Genomic DNA, 17,977 nt, shown 5'->3' on the forward strand with positions numbered 1-17,977 from the left:
AAAACTCAATGGTCCTCCTGTTTTTTTCATTTGCAGTTTGGATGCAAGGGTTTTATCATTGAAGAGAAGTGTGAAATATTTATCACAGACGTCCCCCTGAAAAACTAATCCCGTCCAGATTTAGTCTTAAAAGAGAATTCCAGACAGTAAGCATTTCATTCTTTAGCTGATATTTGTTTGTTTCTGTGCAGATTCCCTCCTCATCAGGCTCTTTGGTGTCTGTATGGTGCAATATAATAACTCTGGAACCCAACACTCATATGCAGCAGAGAGTGGTGAGTACAGTTATATACATTACATCTGGTCATACACTGACAGTGTGAACACAGTGTATACAGTGTACAGTTGCATACATAGTTTTGGCACCCCAGTGTCTAATGGTGTAGTTTCTTCTCAGATTGTGTTTAGTCCACTGTTTGTGATGCGGAGTCATCTGCCTGAAGCTGTGATGGTACATGTGGAGAAAAGAAGTTTGGGTCAGAGGGAAAGCCAGGTCATCCCTGGCCATGGACAGCAGAGGGCGCTACTTAATGTGGATCCAGACATCACACACCACCTCACCTTTCAAGCCAGGTAATATAGCAGCTTTTTAAGGACAAAAAAGTGAAGTCAGATCTCTCTGACTTCACTTTTTGCACTTTTGAGAGAGTATATTACTCTCTCACACATACATACAGGCTTTCAAGACCAAGGCTACACACACACACGTAAGATAATATGTAAACAGTGAGTGCCGAGTATTCAGACCCCTTTAAATTTTTTACTGTTTGTTTGATTGCAGCCATTTGCTAAAATAATTTTTAAAAAAAGTTTATGTCTCATTAAAGCAGAACTCTGGTGTAAAATGGACTTTTGTTGTAGTAAAACATGATAAAAAGTACTAACCTTTGATGAATAGCACACCTCCGTTCTCCCACAGCGTTCTGAGATCCAGAAATTTTAACAGATTGTCCAAACACCCTTCAGACTGGGTGACACGAGGCATAATTTGCCCCCGATAAATCACTTTTTCCACCATAATCCAGCTCAAAGTAGCTCCACACCTCCTTTCTAGAATCTGGAGAGCCCTGACATTTAAAACGAGGCATTAATAACTTAAAAAGAGCACAAGAACCTTATTAAAAACACTGTTTACATCCTATAATGCGAGCTTAGCAGCTGGCGCTCGGAGCTGAAGCTTGCGTGGCAAATTTATCGTGGCAAATTATGCCCCGTGTCACCCAGTCTGAAGGGTGTTTGGACAAACTGTTAAAATTTCTGGATCTCAGAATACTGTGGGAGAACGGAGGTGTGCTATTTATCAAAGGTAAGCACATTTTATCATGTTTTACTACAACAAAAGTACATTTTACACCGGAGTTCTCTTTTAATGTACACTCAGCACCCCATCTTGAGTAAAAAAAACAGAAATGTAAAAATGTTTGCAAAAGAAAAATTGAAATGTCACATGGTCATAAGTATTCAGACCCTTTGCTGTGACACTCATTTTTATCTATTATGCTGTCCATTTCTTCTGATCCTCCTTGAGATGGTTCTGCTTCTCCATTTGAGTCCAGCTGTGCTTAATTAAACTGACTGGACTTGATTAGGAAAGGCACACACCTGTCTATATAAGAGCTCACAGCTCACAGTGCATGTCAGCGTCAGAGCAAATGAGAATCATGAAGTGTAAGAAACTGCCCAAAGAGTTTAGAGACAGAATTGTAGCACAGATCTGGCCAAAAGGATTTCTACAGCACTCAAGGTTTCTAGGAGCACAGTGGCCTCCATAATCCTTAACATACAGAAGTTTGGGACGGCGAGAACTCTTCCTAGACCTGGCCGTCCAGCCACACGGAGCAATCGAGCACTGAACCTTGGTGAGGGAGCGAGGTAAAGTAGAACCCAAAGATGACTGAACTCCAGAGATGCAGTAGGAAGCTGGGAGATGGGAGTTCCACAAAGTCAACATTTCTGTTTTTTTTGTTGTTTTTTTTTGTCAAGATGCTGAGTGTACATTAATGAGAAATAAAATTACCTTTTTTTTTTAGCAAATTGCTGCAATGAAATGAATGAAAAATATACTTTCCGTACCCACTGTATCTGCCTATTATCATGCCTAATACATATGCAGACACATATTCAGTAAGAATAAAGTAAGATGTGTGTTTTTTGTTTTTTTTTTAATAGTTACTCTGACAACTCTTCTCTAAGACAGCAAAGCCACCCCCAACAATGATGCTCCCTCCACCATGCTTCACAGTTGGTGTGAGGTTTTTGGTACTGGTGTGCAATGTTTTTTTTGTTTTTTTTTTTTACATTGATCATTTGTGGTAAAACGTTCTACAGTTGTCTGTCTTAAAAAACAAATTTGTCGAAAAAATAAAAATAAGCATATTTGCTTATTACCATAGAATAATACATAAGCAAACACAAACACTCTAAGCAAGATGGCTGTGCATTTTTTAATTACTTACTCATTTCAACTTCTTTATGTAATTATGTACAAGAATCTTCCTTTGTGGTGTGTGTGTGTGAGTGTGTGTGTGTGTGAGTGTGTGTAGAGTGGAAAGTGGGGCGTCTCACTGTGGCGAGACAGTCATTCAGACAGGCCTGACCAAACCAAACTCTTAGATTTGTCCTCATATTGTCAACACGAACAAACTGCACAGCAGTCTCTACTCTCACCACACTGTTCATTCATCCATTCCAAAACACCACAGTGCTGCTGTCTGTTCCCTTAATACCCACAATACCTCAGGGTGCTGCAGCTCACCACGGCCACAAATCCACATTGAATGGCTGATCCGAGGTCAAACGCTCAGCCTGAATATTCATCTCGGTTCTGCTGAAGGACCAGTGCATGGTTCATGTGTGGGTTAGAGGTAGAGGGTAGGGTTTGGTTTAGGGTTCAGGTTTGGAGAGGAGATGGGGCTGTGTTCGTTGTTAGAGTTTAAGGTAGTGTTAGGAAAACAGTTATTCTGGTGCGTGATGTTCAACGGAGAATGAGAAGTTTAGTCTGCATCTGAGAGTGTTTTAAATCATTTAAATCATTGTTTTATTTGTGTGTCTGTTTGTTACAGTGAGGAACAAGACACGTCCCAGTGTGCAGTGCCAATCTCCTCAGGTCTGATTAAACAGATTATCAGTAAAGCAAGTCAAGATGAGCGACAGAACCACAGCAGCGTGCTAGAGCACTTCTATGGTCCCAAGGATTCCAACCATCCATCCTGGCCCTATACCTACAGAGACACTGACAGGTATGTACACACGTACCTGCATACATTCTTCCCTCAGAGACAGTAACAGGTGTCTCACTCATGCAGTAGTCTGTACAGAAGTTTAAGGCACCAAAACAAATTACACTAATCCATTTATCTCAGCAATACAAGTGATTTGAACAGATATACAATATGATTTGAACAGATGCAAAAAAAAAAAAACATAAATACAATTAAAACTCAAATTCTCATTTTAACTAAGTATGTTTTATCCTGTGAGCTAAGCTGAAGAACAAAGTGTAGTTCCAGATTTCTCCTGGATGATTTCCCTCAGCCAGCATGTGTATATGTTCAGTTCCATCAGCAGCTCACCTGATTCACCACATTTACCAAACCAGGTGGTGATATGATGAGAATTAGAAATAACTCTATTAAACTCAGATGAGGAGAGATAAGGAGATGTTTTAAGAAAAACAGGGCTGTAAAAGCTCTGCCTTTTGTAAAATTTTGTATTTCAATCAACATTGATTACTCCTGGCTATCTAACAAAATACTGCGCTCATTCATGTTAAGATAAAATAACATAATTATCTTATTAGTGTCATGTTGCGGAAATTTACAGTGTTAAATGTCTTCATCCTGTCTTACAACATGTGTTTTAAGAACCGTCAGTGTTCTCGAAGTGAAAAGTTAACATGGTTGTGTGTGCAGGTCGGAGACTGAGTCGGTAGCTCAGTGGGACAGTCCCATGCAGGTGCGTCTCTGTGCGTGGCGGCCAGGTTTGAGCACTCTGCTGGTGGAGCTGTTGCCCTGGGCTCTGCTTTCCAATCGCTCCCATTGGGACCTCTGGCTGTTTGAGGCAGAGAGCATCGTTTTGCAGATCCCAGCTGGCAAGACGATCGTTCCCCCCAACTTTAAGGTAATAATTTCCAACTTTCTGCATGTTCTAGGGATTGGACCCAGAACATTCCTCTGACCAGATGTAGACAAGGATTGTCTGAGGTTGCCACTCTCTACCCTTTAAACCTTTTTGTTGCCACCAGAATTTCATTTCAAGTTGCAGTGGTGTAGAATTCTTTTCAAACTGTATGTTTTGTGTGTATTGTAGTTATTAGCTCTGCAGCTATGTAGGTTAACTTACTTTGACCATGATATGCAATGATCTTCTGGCCATTACATGATCTTATTGGAAGCTGAAACAACCTTGGAAATACTTAAAAGATGGATCCTTGATGCAACATTAGTGACTGTTAATTAATGAACATTATGGGTTGGTTTTCTGGAAAGGAACTATGCTTTGTCCCGCACTACATATCTCTACATATCTCTGTCGAGGAAACAAACCCTAAAGAGACTACTTTGCCCTAACAAACAAAAAAAACATGCTACACATAATAGTTTATCTGTGTATGTGTGTGTGTGTGTGTGTGTGTGTGTGTGTGTGTGTGTGTGTGTGTGTGTGTGTGTTTTAGGAAGCATTTCAGATCGGCCTCTACTGGTCCCACACTAATACTGTGCACAAGTCAGCAGCGATCCAGTTAGTGCACGAGCTGACTTCACCACGCTGGAGGGAGGCAGGTGGAGATGAGGTGATCAGTTTGGATGAAGAGGGATATGTCGAAGCTGTGATCACCCTCGGAGCCCCGCCCAAGAAGAAGGTGTGTGTAAGACTAACAAAATCAAAGCATATATCATTACTGTCACACAAATATGCATACATTATATCAAATGCTGATTTTTTTATATACTCAACATGGAACAAAGTGCTACAAAAAAAATAGTAAAGACAAAAATTTTACAAAAATCTCTGATTGTGCATATTACTTGTAAATTTTATATATAAAAAAAAAATAATAATAATAATAAAAACTTTCCTACACCCTGTTCATGTGCTCATTATGCTGTGTGTGTTTGTAACTCTGCCCCTCTCACTCAGTGTAGGCTCATAGACATCACTGCACATTTTGTGGCTTTACCATAAAAAAAAAAATCAGGAGCCGGCTCCCGTCTTTCAATTTAAAGAGCCTGATTGGTTACGACCGACCCACCACCATTTTATTGGTCTAAATTTTGACACAATGTGAAGAGGGACCAGATTCAGATAATATATAAAAGTGAAAACAGCTAAAATTAAGATATAACTTTTTTGTGCAACTGCTAGGATATATTGGTCCTGTTTATACCAGGACACTTAATTAATTTTGAGTATTAGGATTATATCTGGTTAAGACCAGACCACATAAAATGCAAGTGTGAATACAACAAACTGTATTAAAAAAGGATACAAATCTGATCAATCATAACATTTTAGGAGACAAATCTGAGCCATATTATAGCGTAGTATACACATCCACCTCTCCACCAACCAATACTCCTCCCAGTACAACTAAACCACCTGTCAATATTGATCCACATTGTGCATATTTGCATATTCAGTCCCACACTGTCCAACTGACCGTGTTAGGATACGACCCAGATATAAATCACATGAATTGACCATGTGTTAATATGGTTGTTGTAACTTATTAAAATGCTACAAGCCTCTTTATTCTGACCTTCTCCTCCCTGCCCTGTCCAGCTTTGTCAGTTCTGTGTGTCCTCTACGGTGAGGCATGGGATCCAGATTTTGCAGATTGAGGACAGAAATATTCTGGTGAACAACACAGTGCACAGCATTAACTACACACCACTGCTGTATGAAAACTCTCCTGCTACTCCTGACCAGGTACCAAACACAGATACACTCCATTAATAACATTAAAGAGACATGTTTCAAAATCTTCTTACACTCCTCCTAACCACACCTCACTCTTTCTCTTCAGATATATAGTCCACCTGACACTAGTGCGTTCACTCTGGGCCCTGCGTCAGACACTGGCAGTCCCTCTCGCTGTGCAGTGCCATGCTGGGATGTTCTGAAAGATGATCCCCCTACAGAGATAGTCTCAGTGCTGCCACAGAAGTTTATCCTGTTCAGCTGCCTGGCTGATCCCAAGCAGGAGGGGGAGCTGTGGAGCCTGCCGAGCCCTGTGCGAGCAGACTTCCCCAGACAGAGTGTATCTGTGCCAATTCAACACAATGCCAACAACCAGCTTAGCACCAGGTGGGTCAAAGATACCCTCATTAAAATGCTGGCCAAAATGAAAAATGAATGCTGAAATGATGCTGAACCAAATCAAGGTTGTTTTTTTAATATATACAGCTCTGGAAAAAAAATAAGAGAGCACTTAAAAATGATGAGTTTCTTTGATTTTACCAAATTGAAAACCTCTGGAATATAATCAAGAGGAAGATGGATGATCACAAGCCATCAAACCAAGCTGAACTACTTGAATTGTTGCACCAGGAGTGGCATAAAGTTATCCAAAAGCAGTGTGTAAGACTGGTGGAGGAGAACATGCCAAGATGCATGAAAACTGTGATTAAAAACCACCAGGGATATTCCACCAAATAATGATTTATGAATTCTTAAAACTGTATAAATATAAACTTGTTTTCTCTGCATTATTTGAGGTCTGAAAGCTCTGCATCTTTTTTGTTATTTCAGCCTAATTTCTAATTTTTTGCAAATAAATGCTCTAAATTACACTATATATACACTATTTTTATTTGAAATTTGGGAAAAAGTTTTGTCTGTAGTTTATAGAATAAAACCACAATGTTCATTTTACTCAAACATTTACCTATAAAAAGCAAAATCAGAGAATCTAATTTAGGAAACTAAAGTGGTCTCTTTCTACATTTCTACATGTTTTATATATTATTTTATAATTATATATACTGAGCTGTATATACAGTATAATGATTATGGCTTTTTGATGACGTTCTTAATTATCTGCCTCTGTCTGTTTAGAGCTCTAGTTCTGACATACCAGGAGCACTTGGGAATCAGCTACATCTTTCTGAGTGAGGACCCATGCCCCCGGATGATCATCCATAACCAGTGCCCCAGAGCCCTGCTGCTAAAGGAAAACCTGAGGGGTAATGACCTTATCCTGACCGATACTGATACATGCACTTTACAAAAGTTTCAAAATAAATTGCACAAAGAACATAATTATAAATATCAGAGTTACTTTATTATGTGGATGCAAGAATTGTGTAGCTATTTCCAAGTCTGGAACCCATGGGCATCACTAGATGCTGCCATGTTTCCTTCTTTGAGATTCTTTGGCAGATCACTTTCATTCACTGCTTGTTTGTACATCTTTCTGCTTTCGGTTATGTCTTGTCCCATTCGTTTTGTAGCATTTGATTTGAATCTGAGCAGAACATGCAACTCTATACAACTTTAATCAGTAGTCCAATCATCAATAAACACCACTGGTTCAATTTCACTAACAGCAACACTTTAGATGCTTATACAGTAATACTGCTTCTGCTACAGGGGTTGGACAATAAAACTGAAACATCTGTCATTTTAGTGTGGGAGTATTCATGGCTAAATTGGAGCAGTCTGGTGGCCAATCTTCATTAATTGCACATTGCACCAGTAAGAGCAGAGTGTGAAAGTTCAGTTAGCAGGGTAAGAGCACAGTTCTGCTCAAAATATTGCAATGCACACAACATTAGGGGTGACATACCAGAGTTCAAAAGAGGACAAATTGTTGGTGCACGTCTTGCTGGCGCATCTGTGACCAAGACAGCAAGTCTTTGTGATGTATCAAGAGCCACGGTATCCAGAATAATGTCAGCATACCACCAAGAAGGACGAACCACATCCAACAGGATTAACTGTGGACGCTGTAAGAGGAAGCTGTCTGAAAGGGATGTTCGGGTGCTTCGGGTGTATCCAAAAAACATAAAACCACGGCTGATCAAATCACGGCAGAATTCAATGTGCACCTCAAATAAAATAAAAAATATATATTAAAAATATATTAAAATAAAAAATATATTATTGGCAAATACTACATATTGCACCTTTAATTAAAAAAAAAAACATTTTGGCTTATTGTGTTGGTATGCAGACATAACACAATTGCAAAAATTGTCTGTCCAAATACTTTTGAACCTGACTGTACATATCTGTGTTTGTGTCTTCATCTGTTTGTGTGTATCAGAGCCTGCAAGAACAGAAGTATTCTGTAGAAAGCTTCCTGCTCTGTCCTCTGTGCACCACGAGCTGTACTACCACTCCTCAAGTTTCCCTGAATGTCGACAGAGAGACACACTTCCAACCCTGCTTCTCTGCTCTGTCCCTGACGTGCCAACCAGCTCTCCTTCCACACCCACCAAAACTCACTGGACAGAAGCCATTGACATTAACAGTCCAGGCACACAGGTACTGCTGCACCATGATGAATAAACTATGAATACATTTCATTTTTTGTCTTAAAAATGTGTTAAAATATTAGCTTTTTTGTCCTCTTTCTGTTGGTAATTGTGAAGACAGTATAACCATAATAATATTAATGGCTGTGTGTGCGTGTGTGCTTGTGTGCATGTTATAGGTGATATTTCTGTCGGGTTTTGGATGTCTGTATGTCGATGTGGCTCATCAGAACGGCACCATCGTTCTCACACTGGCACCCGAAAGCTGTGCTGGAGCCGTCATCGATGAACACCACAGGTATGAACAGGAACAGCACACCTACATGCTAAAACAGTATAATCCTAAATGTGCTAATGAATGGATATATTGAACAAAGTAATGCTAACAGAAGCTGTGTATTTTGATAGAATTTTAATAATGTAAGAAAAAACTGTGTTTTTATGTCTTTCTTTTATGTATGAATTTTTTTGAAGTTACAAAACACAATTCATGATGTGTGTTTAGATTTAGTTGGGCAGTCAGTTGGCATAGTCCAGATTGCTGATCCCTGTAATCACAAGGCATGTCTTTGTGTCGCGGCCGATATTCTCATGTCTAGCAGAGTCTGGTGATGGTGCTGGTGATCAAAAGTCAAAAGTAGCATAGCAACACCTTATCAACTACCAAATCAAAGAATTAAAGAATTAGCAACAACTTTGCCATCAAAAACTACACTGTCTGGCCATAAAAAGTAAGTAAATGATGTGGGGTTGATGCTGCTGTTTTTTAATATTTTGGAAGGATGAGATGAATTCTAGAGGAAACCTCTATACCATAGTATTCTCCAGAAGATGTTCTCTTCATGGCTACCAGCTAATGATCTTTTTTTTTTTTTTTTGTCTGTTTCTTTCATTAAGGTTGTCCAATCAGATGCTGTCTGTTCAAGTGCTGTTGAAGGAGATCAGCATGGTCCTTTGTGATGACATCACCAGTCCAGTCGGTTCGGTGGAGCTGTTGCGTTTGACTATGTCTAAAGTCCTCGTGCTCATGCCTCCCACTGAGTCCACCGAGAGTGATGCATCCTCCACTCATGTCCACCAGATGCACGTGCTGTGCGGAAGTCTGCAAGTGGACAACCAGCTCTATAACCGCTCTAGCTTCCACTTTCCGGTCTTGTTGTGCCAAGAGCAGCGGGCGGACTCGGCCTGCTGGGCGGGTGATCGTGACCCGGTGCTGAGCTTCGAGGCCTTGGAGGACTTGCGGCAGGCAAGCTTCCTCTGTGTGGGTCTCGCTATCTCCAGCAACGGGCTCCAACTGGAGCAGCTCAGTTTCCAGCTCAAACCTGCCCGAATCTACCTGGAGGATACGTTCGTTTACTACTTGAGAACACTCTTTCACACTTACATCCCTGTGTCCACCCTGGCCTCTGCTGCTGCTGTAGACAGGAGGGTGTCAGAAGAGCCTGGACCAGTGCTACCAGAGACAGTGTACCAGTCAGTGCAGACGCTGGTCTGGCCAGTCCGGCTGCAGAGGCTGCAGATCGAGCCGGTCAGTCTGCTGGTCAGTATTCATGCCTCTCTGAAGCTCTACATTGCCTCTGACCACACACCACTCTCCTTCTCCGTGTTTGAGAGGGGACCACTCTGTACCACCCCACGCCAGCTCATACATGCACTGACGATGCACTACGCTGCGGGGGCGCTCTTCAGAGCAGGTGAGTGTGACCTTATCTCTCTCTTTCTTTTATGTACAGCTCTGGAAAAAAATAAGAGATCACTTAAAAATGATGAGTTTCTTTGATTTTACCAAATTGAAAACATCAAGGTGGATGATCACAGCCATCAAACCAAGCTGTACTCTTAGAATTTTGCACCAGGAGTGGAATACAGTTATCCAAAAGCAGTGTGTAAGACTGGTGGGGGAGAACATGCCAGGATGCATGAAATCTGTGATTAAAAACCAGGGTTATTCCACCAAATATTGATTTCTGAACTCTTAACAATCAAATGTTCTCTGTTTGGTCTATGTTCAAGCCTTGTTTTATGATGCTATTCTTTATCATGGGATTAGTGTCTAGTTCTCATAATAGTGATGATTAAATAAGCACACATCTGGGGCTAAATGGACCACTGGAGACATATTTAATTAAGTGTGAACATATATGTCGTATGTGTGTGTGTTTGTGTTGTGGTTTGTAGGCTGGGTTGTGGGCTCTCTGGAGATCCTGGGCAGTCCTGCAAGTCTGGTACGTAGTATTGGAAACGGAGTGGCTGATTTCTTCCGGTTGCCTTATGAGGGACTGACGCGTGGACCTGGGGCCTTTGTCAGTGGTGTGTCTCGTGGAACCAGCTCATTCGTCAGACATATTTCAAAAGGTAAAAACCTTCATGTTGCTTAGTCCCTCAGGACCTTACCTGTAAGCAGAAAAGGGGTTAGCACACGACTCTACAGTTACTCTACCCTATGAAAACCTTTTTTCATGACAAATCTTTCTGTTATGTTTAAATATTTAAACATTTGGATTTAGTTTGAACAATATTGAGAGATAGATAATATTTTATATTTGTGAATTATTCTCAAGAGCTAATTTCTAATTGTTCCTAAACATGTTTAATCCCTTTATCATACTTATCTACATCTGCAGCTTTATTTTTGAAGTCTTCAGAGAGCTCTTTGGTTATGGTGATCCACTCGCTTCAACAGTCAAGATCAAACCAAACCAATGAGATTTCAACAAGCCAACAAACCAAACGAAATTTAAACAAACATGCTTCTCTAAAAACCTCTCTATTTTCTGATCATCTGCAACTGATGTGCTGCACCAACACATTTTAAGTTGTAATAAATGTAGGGATGTCCTAACTTTTTACTCACTAGAAATGTGTTTTTATATCTTTATTTATATTGTTTTCTTAATTTAATACTGTTTAAATTAAGATCCGATGTCCATATGATATTTAAAAAAAGGGGTGTCCTGATTACAAGACTTCTCATTCTCCCTCTACAGGCACACTGACATCCATCACTAACCTGGCTACTAGTCTGGCACGGAACATGGACCGTCTGTCTCTGGATGAGGAGCATTACACGCGGCAGGAAGAGTGGAGGAGGCAGCTCCCCGAGAGTCTGGGTCACGGCCTGCGTCAGGGTCTGTCACGCCTGGGAATCAGCTTGCTGGGTTGGTTTCTTCCTAAAACCTTCTTATTGTTGTTTATTCTGCACTAGTACCTGAATATGTGTATGTATGTATGTATGTATGTATGTGAGTGTGTGTGGGGTGCTCAGTGTGTGTTTGTTTGTATGTCTCTGAATGTGTTGTTTCTTAATACCTGTAGGAGCGATTGCTGGTATTGTGGATCAGCCAATGCAAACATTCACAAGGCCAATCGAGTCTCCTAGCACAGCAGCCAGCACCGCCCGGGGTGTCATTTCTGGAGTGGGGAAAGGCATTGTGGGAGTTTTCACGAAGCCGATTGGAGGAGCTGCTGAGCTTGTCTCGCAGACAGGATATGGTAGGAGCAATAGTATGTGTGTGTGTGTGTGTGTGTGTGTGTGTGTGTATGTGTTCTATTGCACAAGGATGGCATTTATGTATGTTATGTTTATGCAAAATTTTATGTTAATACTTTTGCCACAAATACAGTAGAATGAATATTTATTATTTAGCATGAGATCAGAAATACTTACACACAGCCCTTTTTAATGCACTGTAGTGATTGCTTTAGTAAGTTGTTTATGCAGAATGTTTGCCCGGTGACTGAGAGACCTTTCAGCAAACTGTAACCAGAAAACCTGGTTTTGTAGTTAACTAGTATTTTGCACCTTTTAGTGCACCTCCTGTAACTGTGCTTATTATAAAGTCTTCTGTGGTAACTAATCACTGAAAAATCCAAATTAAGTGTGCCTCTGACCAACCAGACAGGTGTATGGTGATTTTACTGTCATCTGCTGTAAAGGACTTCCTTGACCTACCTGTTATTTTATAGCTACCGTATTTTACAGACTATAAGGTGTATCGTATTATAATGCGTACTATCACCGGCACATTTTAAGCGACAGTAGTGAGGAACAAGGGTGCCGCCATGTTTTTCTTCCAATTCAAGCAAGTTTTGCCGCTAGTTGTTTAGGTGTTTGTTGACTTACTGTAAGCTAAGGTCACAGCAGCGCTAGCTGCGGTTTCCATCAGTGCTTGCTGCAGTTAGCAGTGCTTAGTGCTAGTAAATGCTGCCCGACAGCACTAGACTGAAGAACCCTAAGTGTTCCTGTAACTCAGGGCGCTATCAGCTAGCGGTTCATCCCATGTAGCTTGTATTAACACAGTAAACACGCAGACTACAGTCCGATATAATCACCTCTGAACGACGGAAGAGCTAACACTTTCGATTTTTGGGAAAAGTAAGGGATTTTAAGTGTGCCTTGGATTTTAAGTGTGTGTATGTCACAGTAATCTGTGTGGGATGGGGCCTCCTAAGCCCCAGTCCCATTTATATACTCAGTATGCCAGGTATAGACACAAGCACACAATCAGTATGCTGAAACCATGAAAATAGGCAAGCTGGCAATTTTTCTGCTGAACAGGTAATCACTGAGCTTCAGTAAGGTTACTAACCATAGCAGGGTAATGTATGTATATACTCACTGATCAGCTACAGGGTAAGAGTCGGCATCGCTTGCCGCTGTGTGTCAAATTAGCAACCTGCGTGAGCTTTGTGTTTGGGGAGGATAGAGGAAACTCTATCAAATGTTTGGAAATTAGACTACCGTAGCTGTTTCACACATTGTTTTACACATTTCACATTGATTACTGGTTACTGTTCCTTTAACAGATCTACCTTTCATTGGAGAAACTCAAAACCTTGATAAAAACTGTAGAAACAAGACTAGATGCTGATGTTTTTTTTCATATATCTCACTATAGATGAAATAAAACATGCTTGAGTAAAATACATTTAAAACCATATATCCTAAAGTCAAGTAGGAAAAAGCACAGAAACAAAGTCATGGTGATTGTTATTTGCTAGTAGAGTCCTGGTATCAAGAATACTTGATATGAAGTGTAAACATGATCTCATCATTCCCAGCTTTCTTCTTCAAGCATAACAAGTGCATATCATCATACTGAAACATTAATGAACAGGCTCTCCTTTTTACTGAAGTCACATGACAAACAAGTTTGCTCATCATGAGAGAGCAGGATCGGGCATCTGGAGCTCTTTTAGGGGATTTAGGGGATTTAAGAAGAGTCTTGTTTGATTTTAATAATACGTCACACTGATTTCTTGAAGTGAATTTTACAGACAAGTTTTTATTGTTTTTTTTTTTCTTTCCCAAATAGCAAAATCTAAATTATTTCACCATTTATGTTAAAGAAATGCATAAATATCTGTGTGTGTATTTGTAGGTATCCTGCATGGTGCTGGACTCTGTCAAATGCCAAAGCAGACGTATCTGCCTACAGAAGAGAAATCAGCAGATGCACCCAACAGTCATCTGAAATATGTTTGGTAATAAACACATACACACACATTCATATCTTGTAAAATGTAAGTTTATTACCTGTTGTCCATTTTCAGATGTACATTTTACACTGTGTGTGTGTGTTTGTGTGTTGTGTGTGCAATGCAGGAAGATGCTGCAGTCTCTGGGGAGGCCGGAGGTGCACATGGCCCTGCATGTGTTTATGGTGAGCAGCTCAGGACAGGAGCACGCAGGGTGTCTGCTCCTGAGCCGGGAGGTTCTGTTCGTTGTGAGTGTGTGTGAAGATACCCAGCAACAAGCCTTCCCCATAACGGAGGTGCAGTGCCAACAAGACACACACAAACCCGAGAAGCTCACCCTCACCGTGCACCAGCACAGAGTTACCAGTGATACTGAGGTACCTTCTTCCTCCTGTCTTCTCCATCAGTCAAACCCAGAACCATCATAACCCCACACCACCCATCAAAAACCATATACTAACCCCACATCAACTTTAAACCAACCCTTTACCAACCCCAGTGCACCCTTACACTAACCTCACATCAACCTTAAACCCACACCAGCTTAACTCCAACCCAACTTCAACGTAACCCTAACCACAAAACACCAGCCACAAAACCCAAACTAAAATCACAAATTAAAATCAACCTCATATCAACTTCAATCCAGCCCCAAACTAACCCCACATCAACCTCAACCTCATATAAACTTCAATCCGACCCCACACTACCCCCACATCAACCTTATATAAACTTCAGTTAAACCCAAATCTAAACCCACATTGAAGTCAACACCATGAACATTTCACTAACCTCAAAACCATCCTAACACAATTAACCCCAACCTCTCAGCCTCCCAATCCCACACTAACCCCAATCTAACCCTACATTTAACCAAAGCTCACACCAACCCCAGTCTAACCCCACATTAACTTGAAATTCACAATCCCAGCAGCATACTGACCCAATTCCCACTAATATCAACCCCAGTTCAACCTCATACTAACCTTATATCAAGCCCACACCAAACCACACACCAATCCCAACTCCACCTTGCACACAGTAATATATACAGTGCCCTCCATAATTATTGGCACCCCTGGTTAAGATGTGTTCTTTAGCTTCTCATAAATTGAGTTTTGTTCAAAATAATATAGGACCACGATGGAAAAAAAGAGTAAAATACAACCTTTAACTCAAGTAAATTTATTCAGTAGGAAAAAAATCCCACATTAAGAAATAATTATTTAACATCAAATCATGTGTGCCACAATTATTAGCACCCCTGATGTTAATACTTTGTACAACCCCCTTTTGCCAACAAAACAGCACCTAATCTTCTCCTGTAATGTTTCACAAGATGGGAGAATACAGAAAGAGGGATCTTTGACCATTCCTCTTTGCACATTCTCTCTAAATCATCCAACAACCTGGGTCCTCTCCTCTGCACTCTCCTCTTCAGCTCACCCCACAGGTTTTCAATGGGGTTGAGGTCTGGGGACTGAGATGGCCATGGGAGGAGCTTGATTCTGTGTGCGGTGAACCATTTCTGTGTAGATTTGGCCACATGTTTAGGGTCATTATCTTGCTGAAAGACCCAGTGACGACCCATCTTCAGCTTTCGGGCAGAAGCCACCAGATTTTGTTTTAAAATGTCCTGGTATTTTAGAGCATTCATGATGCCATGCACCCTAACAAGGTTCCCAGGGCCTTTAGAAGAGAAACAGGCCCACAGCATCACTGATCCCCTGCCGTATTTCACAGTGGGCATGAGGTGCTTTTCTGCATACTCAGCTCTTGTGTTACGCCAGACCCACTTAGAGCATTTGTTGCCAAAAAGCTCTATCTTTGTTTCATCTGACCAAAGCACACGGTCCCAGTTGAAGTCCCAGTACCGCTTAGCAAACTCCAAACGTTTGCGTTTATGATTGTGAGTGAGAAATGGTTTCTTCCGTGCATGCCTCCCAAACAGCTTGTTGGCATGTAGATAGCGCCTGATGGTTGTTTTGGAGACTTTGTGACCCCAAGAAGCTACCATTTGTTGCAATTCTGTAACAGTGAGCTTTGGAGAACTTTTTATTTCTCTTATCATCCTCCTCACTGTGCGTGGTGGCAAAATAAACTTGCGTCCTCGTCCAGGCTTGTTTACCACTGTTCCAGTTGTTTTAAACTTCTTAATAATTCCTCTGACAGTAGATATGGACAGGTGTAGGCGAGTAGCGATTTTCTTGTAGCCATTGCCTGACTTGTGAAGGTCAACACACATCTGCCTCACTTGAATGGTATGTTCCTTTGTCTTTCCCATGTTGAAGATAAATGGCCTCTGTGTCACGTCAGATTTATACCCCAGGGAAACAGGAAGTTGTGAATTACTAATTAAATGTTCCTACATACTCTGATCAACTTCGTAAACTACTGTAGAAGTGACAGAAATACTTAAATTAAATTTATTTCCTAAGAATTGTTAGGGGTGCCAATAATTGTGGAACAGGTGATTTTATGAAGAATAATTATTTCTTAGTCAGGGATTTTATTTCCCCCTTAAAATTTACTTGAGTTAAAGGTTGGACTTTACTTTTTTTTCCCATCGTGGTCCTATATTATTTTGAACAAAACTCAATTTATGAGAAGCTAAAGAACACATCTTAACCAGGGGTGCCAATAATTATGGAGGGCACTGTAATGTAATATTAAGCATGTTTTTTCTCTGTCTGTCAGGGTGAAGGTGTTCGTGAGCGTCTGTCTGAGCAACAGTACAGTCGGTTGGTTGACTACGTGACTCGAGTGTCTCAGTATCTTGTGCCTTCTCCCTCCTCGCTTGTTCAGCATCCCGTCGTCACAGCAGCCGAGCCCCCCAGCAGCGTCACCAAGACCTATCACTACCGCACTGACCCCGCCTACGCACGAGTCTTCGTATGCAAATTCAACATGGTGAAAAACAAAGCACTACACATTGGCTTTAACTGAGCGCTGGGGTCAGTGTTTACCAGCACATCAGAGTGCTGTTCTGAGATCAGATTTAAACAGACACGGATGTGTATTCTTCAGGATATTAAAGACAAACATGAAGTGCTACTAGTGGATGAGTTAACACTGCCACCATCCACACAGTCACGCTCAGACATCCATCAAGCAGAGATGAAGTTGCCAAATACAGAAACTGAATGTTCACAAAATAAATGTTGCAGTGGAGCGAAGAAGGAAATTAGGATGATGAATTTCTAAGTTTTGTAAAGAGTTTTGTAAAGAAAAACACTGAAACCTTCAGTATCTCTATCAACACTGCATTCGCCTCATTTTGCCTCTTTATCCACTTTATATAAGGGACTATTTTGTTATTCAGTTTATTCCAAAAATCATTTAAAAGGCTGCACTCGTAAAGCTGAGGGTATAAGTGAAGCTGGATGCCCACTGAAGAATGTTAGATGAATGTCTGTAAATTTAATTATAGGTGTTAATTCTGTTTAATTTTTTTAAAGCTTTAAAACATTTTTTATTTGACAGTACAAAAAAGTGGATAATTGCTTTAGTTCTTTACATCGAAATATGTGCTGCTTTACATTAACTCATTTTTTATAGCCATTACAAATGTACAGTTGATAAATAAATATATGCAATGTTTAATATGTTTAAATATTCTAATAAAATAATGTTCTAATAAGATATTAAGAATGTATCCATGCATGGTTAATGTTTGATTATTTCTTCTTAAGCCATGCAAAACTGCTTATAAACTAGGAGTAAAATGTAAAAATGACGAGCTATTATTGAGTAGGACAGATGGATTCTCTCTCAGAAAATACTGATAAATTCTTTTTTTTTCTATATACATTATAATACTATTTTTTATAGACTCATTTTTTAAAATGTATGTTGTTTTCATTACACAGCTTTACACAGCATTAGTTTTTTTTAATATAAGCTTCCCTAAAAATGTTGACTGCAAATATCATCTCAATGGAAAGACTGTTTAACAGGTGATATTTGACAATTGATTACGATAAATTCTGTAGGTTTACAGTAAAGTAAAGTTTTCAGACACAAAA

At 40.3% G+C, this 17,977-nt stretch overlaps 1 protein-coding gene across 2 annotated transcripts in view; it reads left to right on the forward strand.

Moving 5' to 3' along the window:
- The window catches only part of LOC103040889 (intermembrane lipid transfer protein VPS13B), a 315,108-nt gene extending 297,131 nt beyond the window's left edge, over window positions 1-17,977 (forward strand). For both annotated transcript variants that reach the window (XM_049463977.1, XM_049463976.1), the window contains exons 46-62: window positions 192-275; window positions 398-573; window positions 3,063-3,239; window positions 3,912-4,119; window positions 4,673-4,858; window positions 5,779-5,925; window positions 6,023-6,303; window positions 7,054-7,181; window positions 8,264-8,484; window positions 8,654-8,772; window positions 9,372-10,168; window positions 10,653-10,829; window positions 11,462-11,632; window positions 11,790-11,966; window positions 13,856-13,958; window positions 14,080-14,329; window positions 16,650-17,977. In XM_049463977.1, coding sequence (XP_049319934.1) covers window positions 192-275; window positions 398-573; window positions 3,063-3,239; window positions 3,912-4,119; window positions 4,673-4,858; window positions 5,779-5,925; window positions 6,023-6,303; window positions 7,054-7,181; window positions 8,264-8,484; window positions 8,654-8,772; window positions 9,372-10,168; window positions 10,653-10,829; window positions 11,462-11,632; window positions 11,790-11,966; window positions 13,856-13,958; window positions 14,080-14,329; window positions 16,650-16,898 — 3,651 coding nt within the window. In that variant the 3' untranslated portion in view covers window positions 16,899-17,977. The remainder of the gene's footprint in view (window positions 1-191; window positions 276-397; window positions 574-3,062; window positions 3,240-3,911; window positions 4,120-4,672; window positions 4,859-5,778; window positions 5,926-6,022; window positions 6,304-7,053; window positions 7,182-8,263; window positions 8,485-8,653; window positions 8,773-9,371; window positions 10,169-10,652; window positions 10,830-11,461; window positions 11,633-11,789; window positions 11,967-13,855; window positions 13,959-14,079; window positions 14,330-16,649) is intronic.

Source organism: Astyanax mexicanus, chromosome 1, assembly GCF_023375975.1.
Source record: "Astyanax mexicanus isolate ESR-SI-001 chromosome 1, AstMex3_surface, whole genome shotgun sequence".
NCBI classification, from domain to species: Eukaryota; Metazoa; Chordata; class Actinopteri; order Characiformes; family Acestrorhamphidae; genus Astyanax; species Astyanax mexicanus.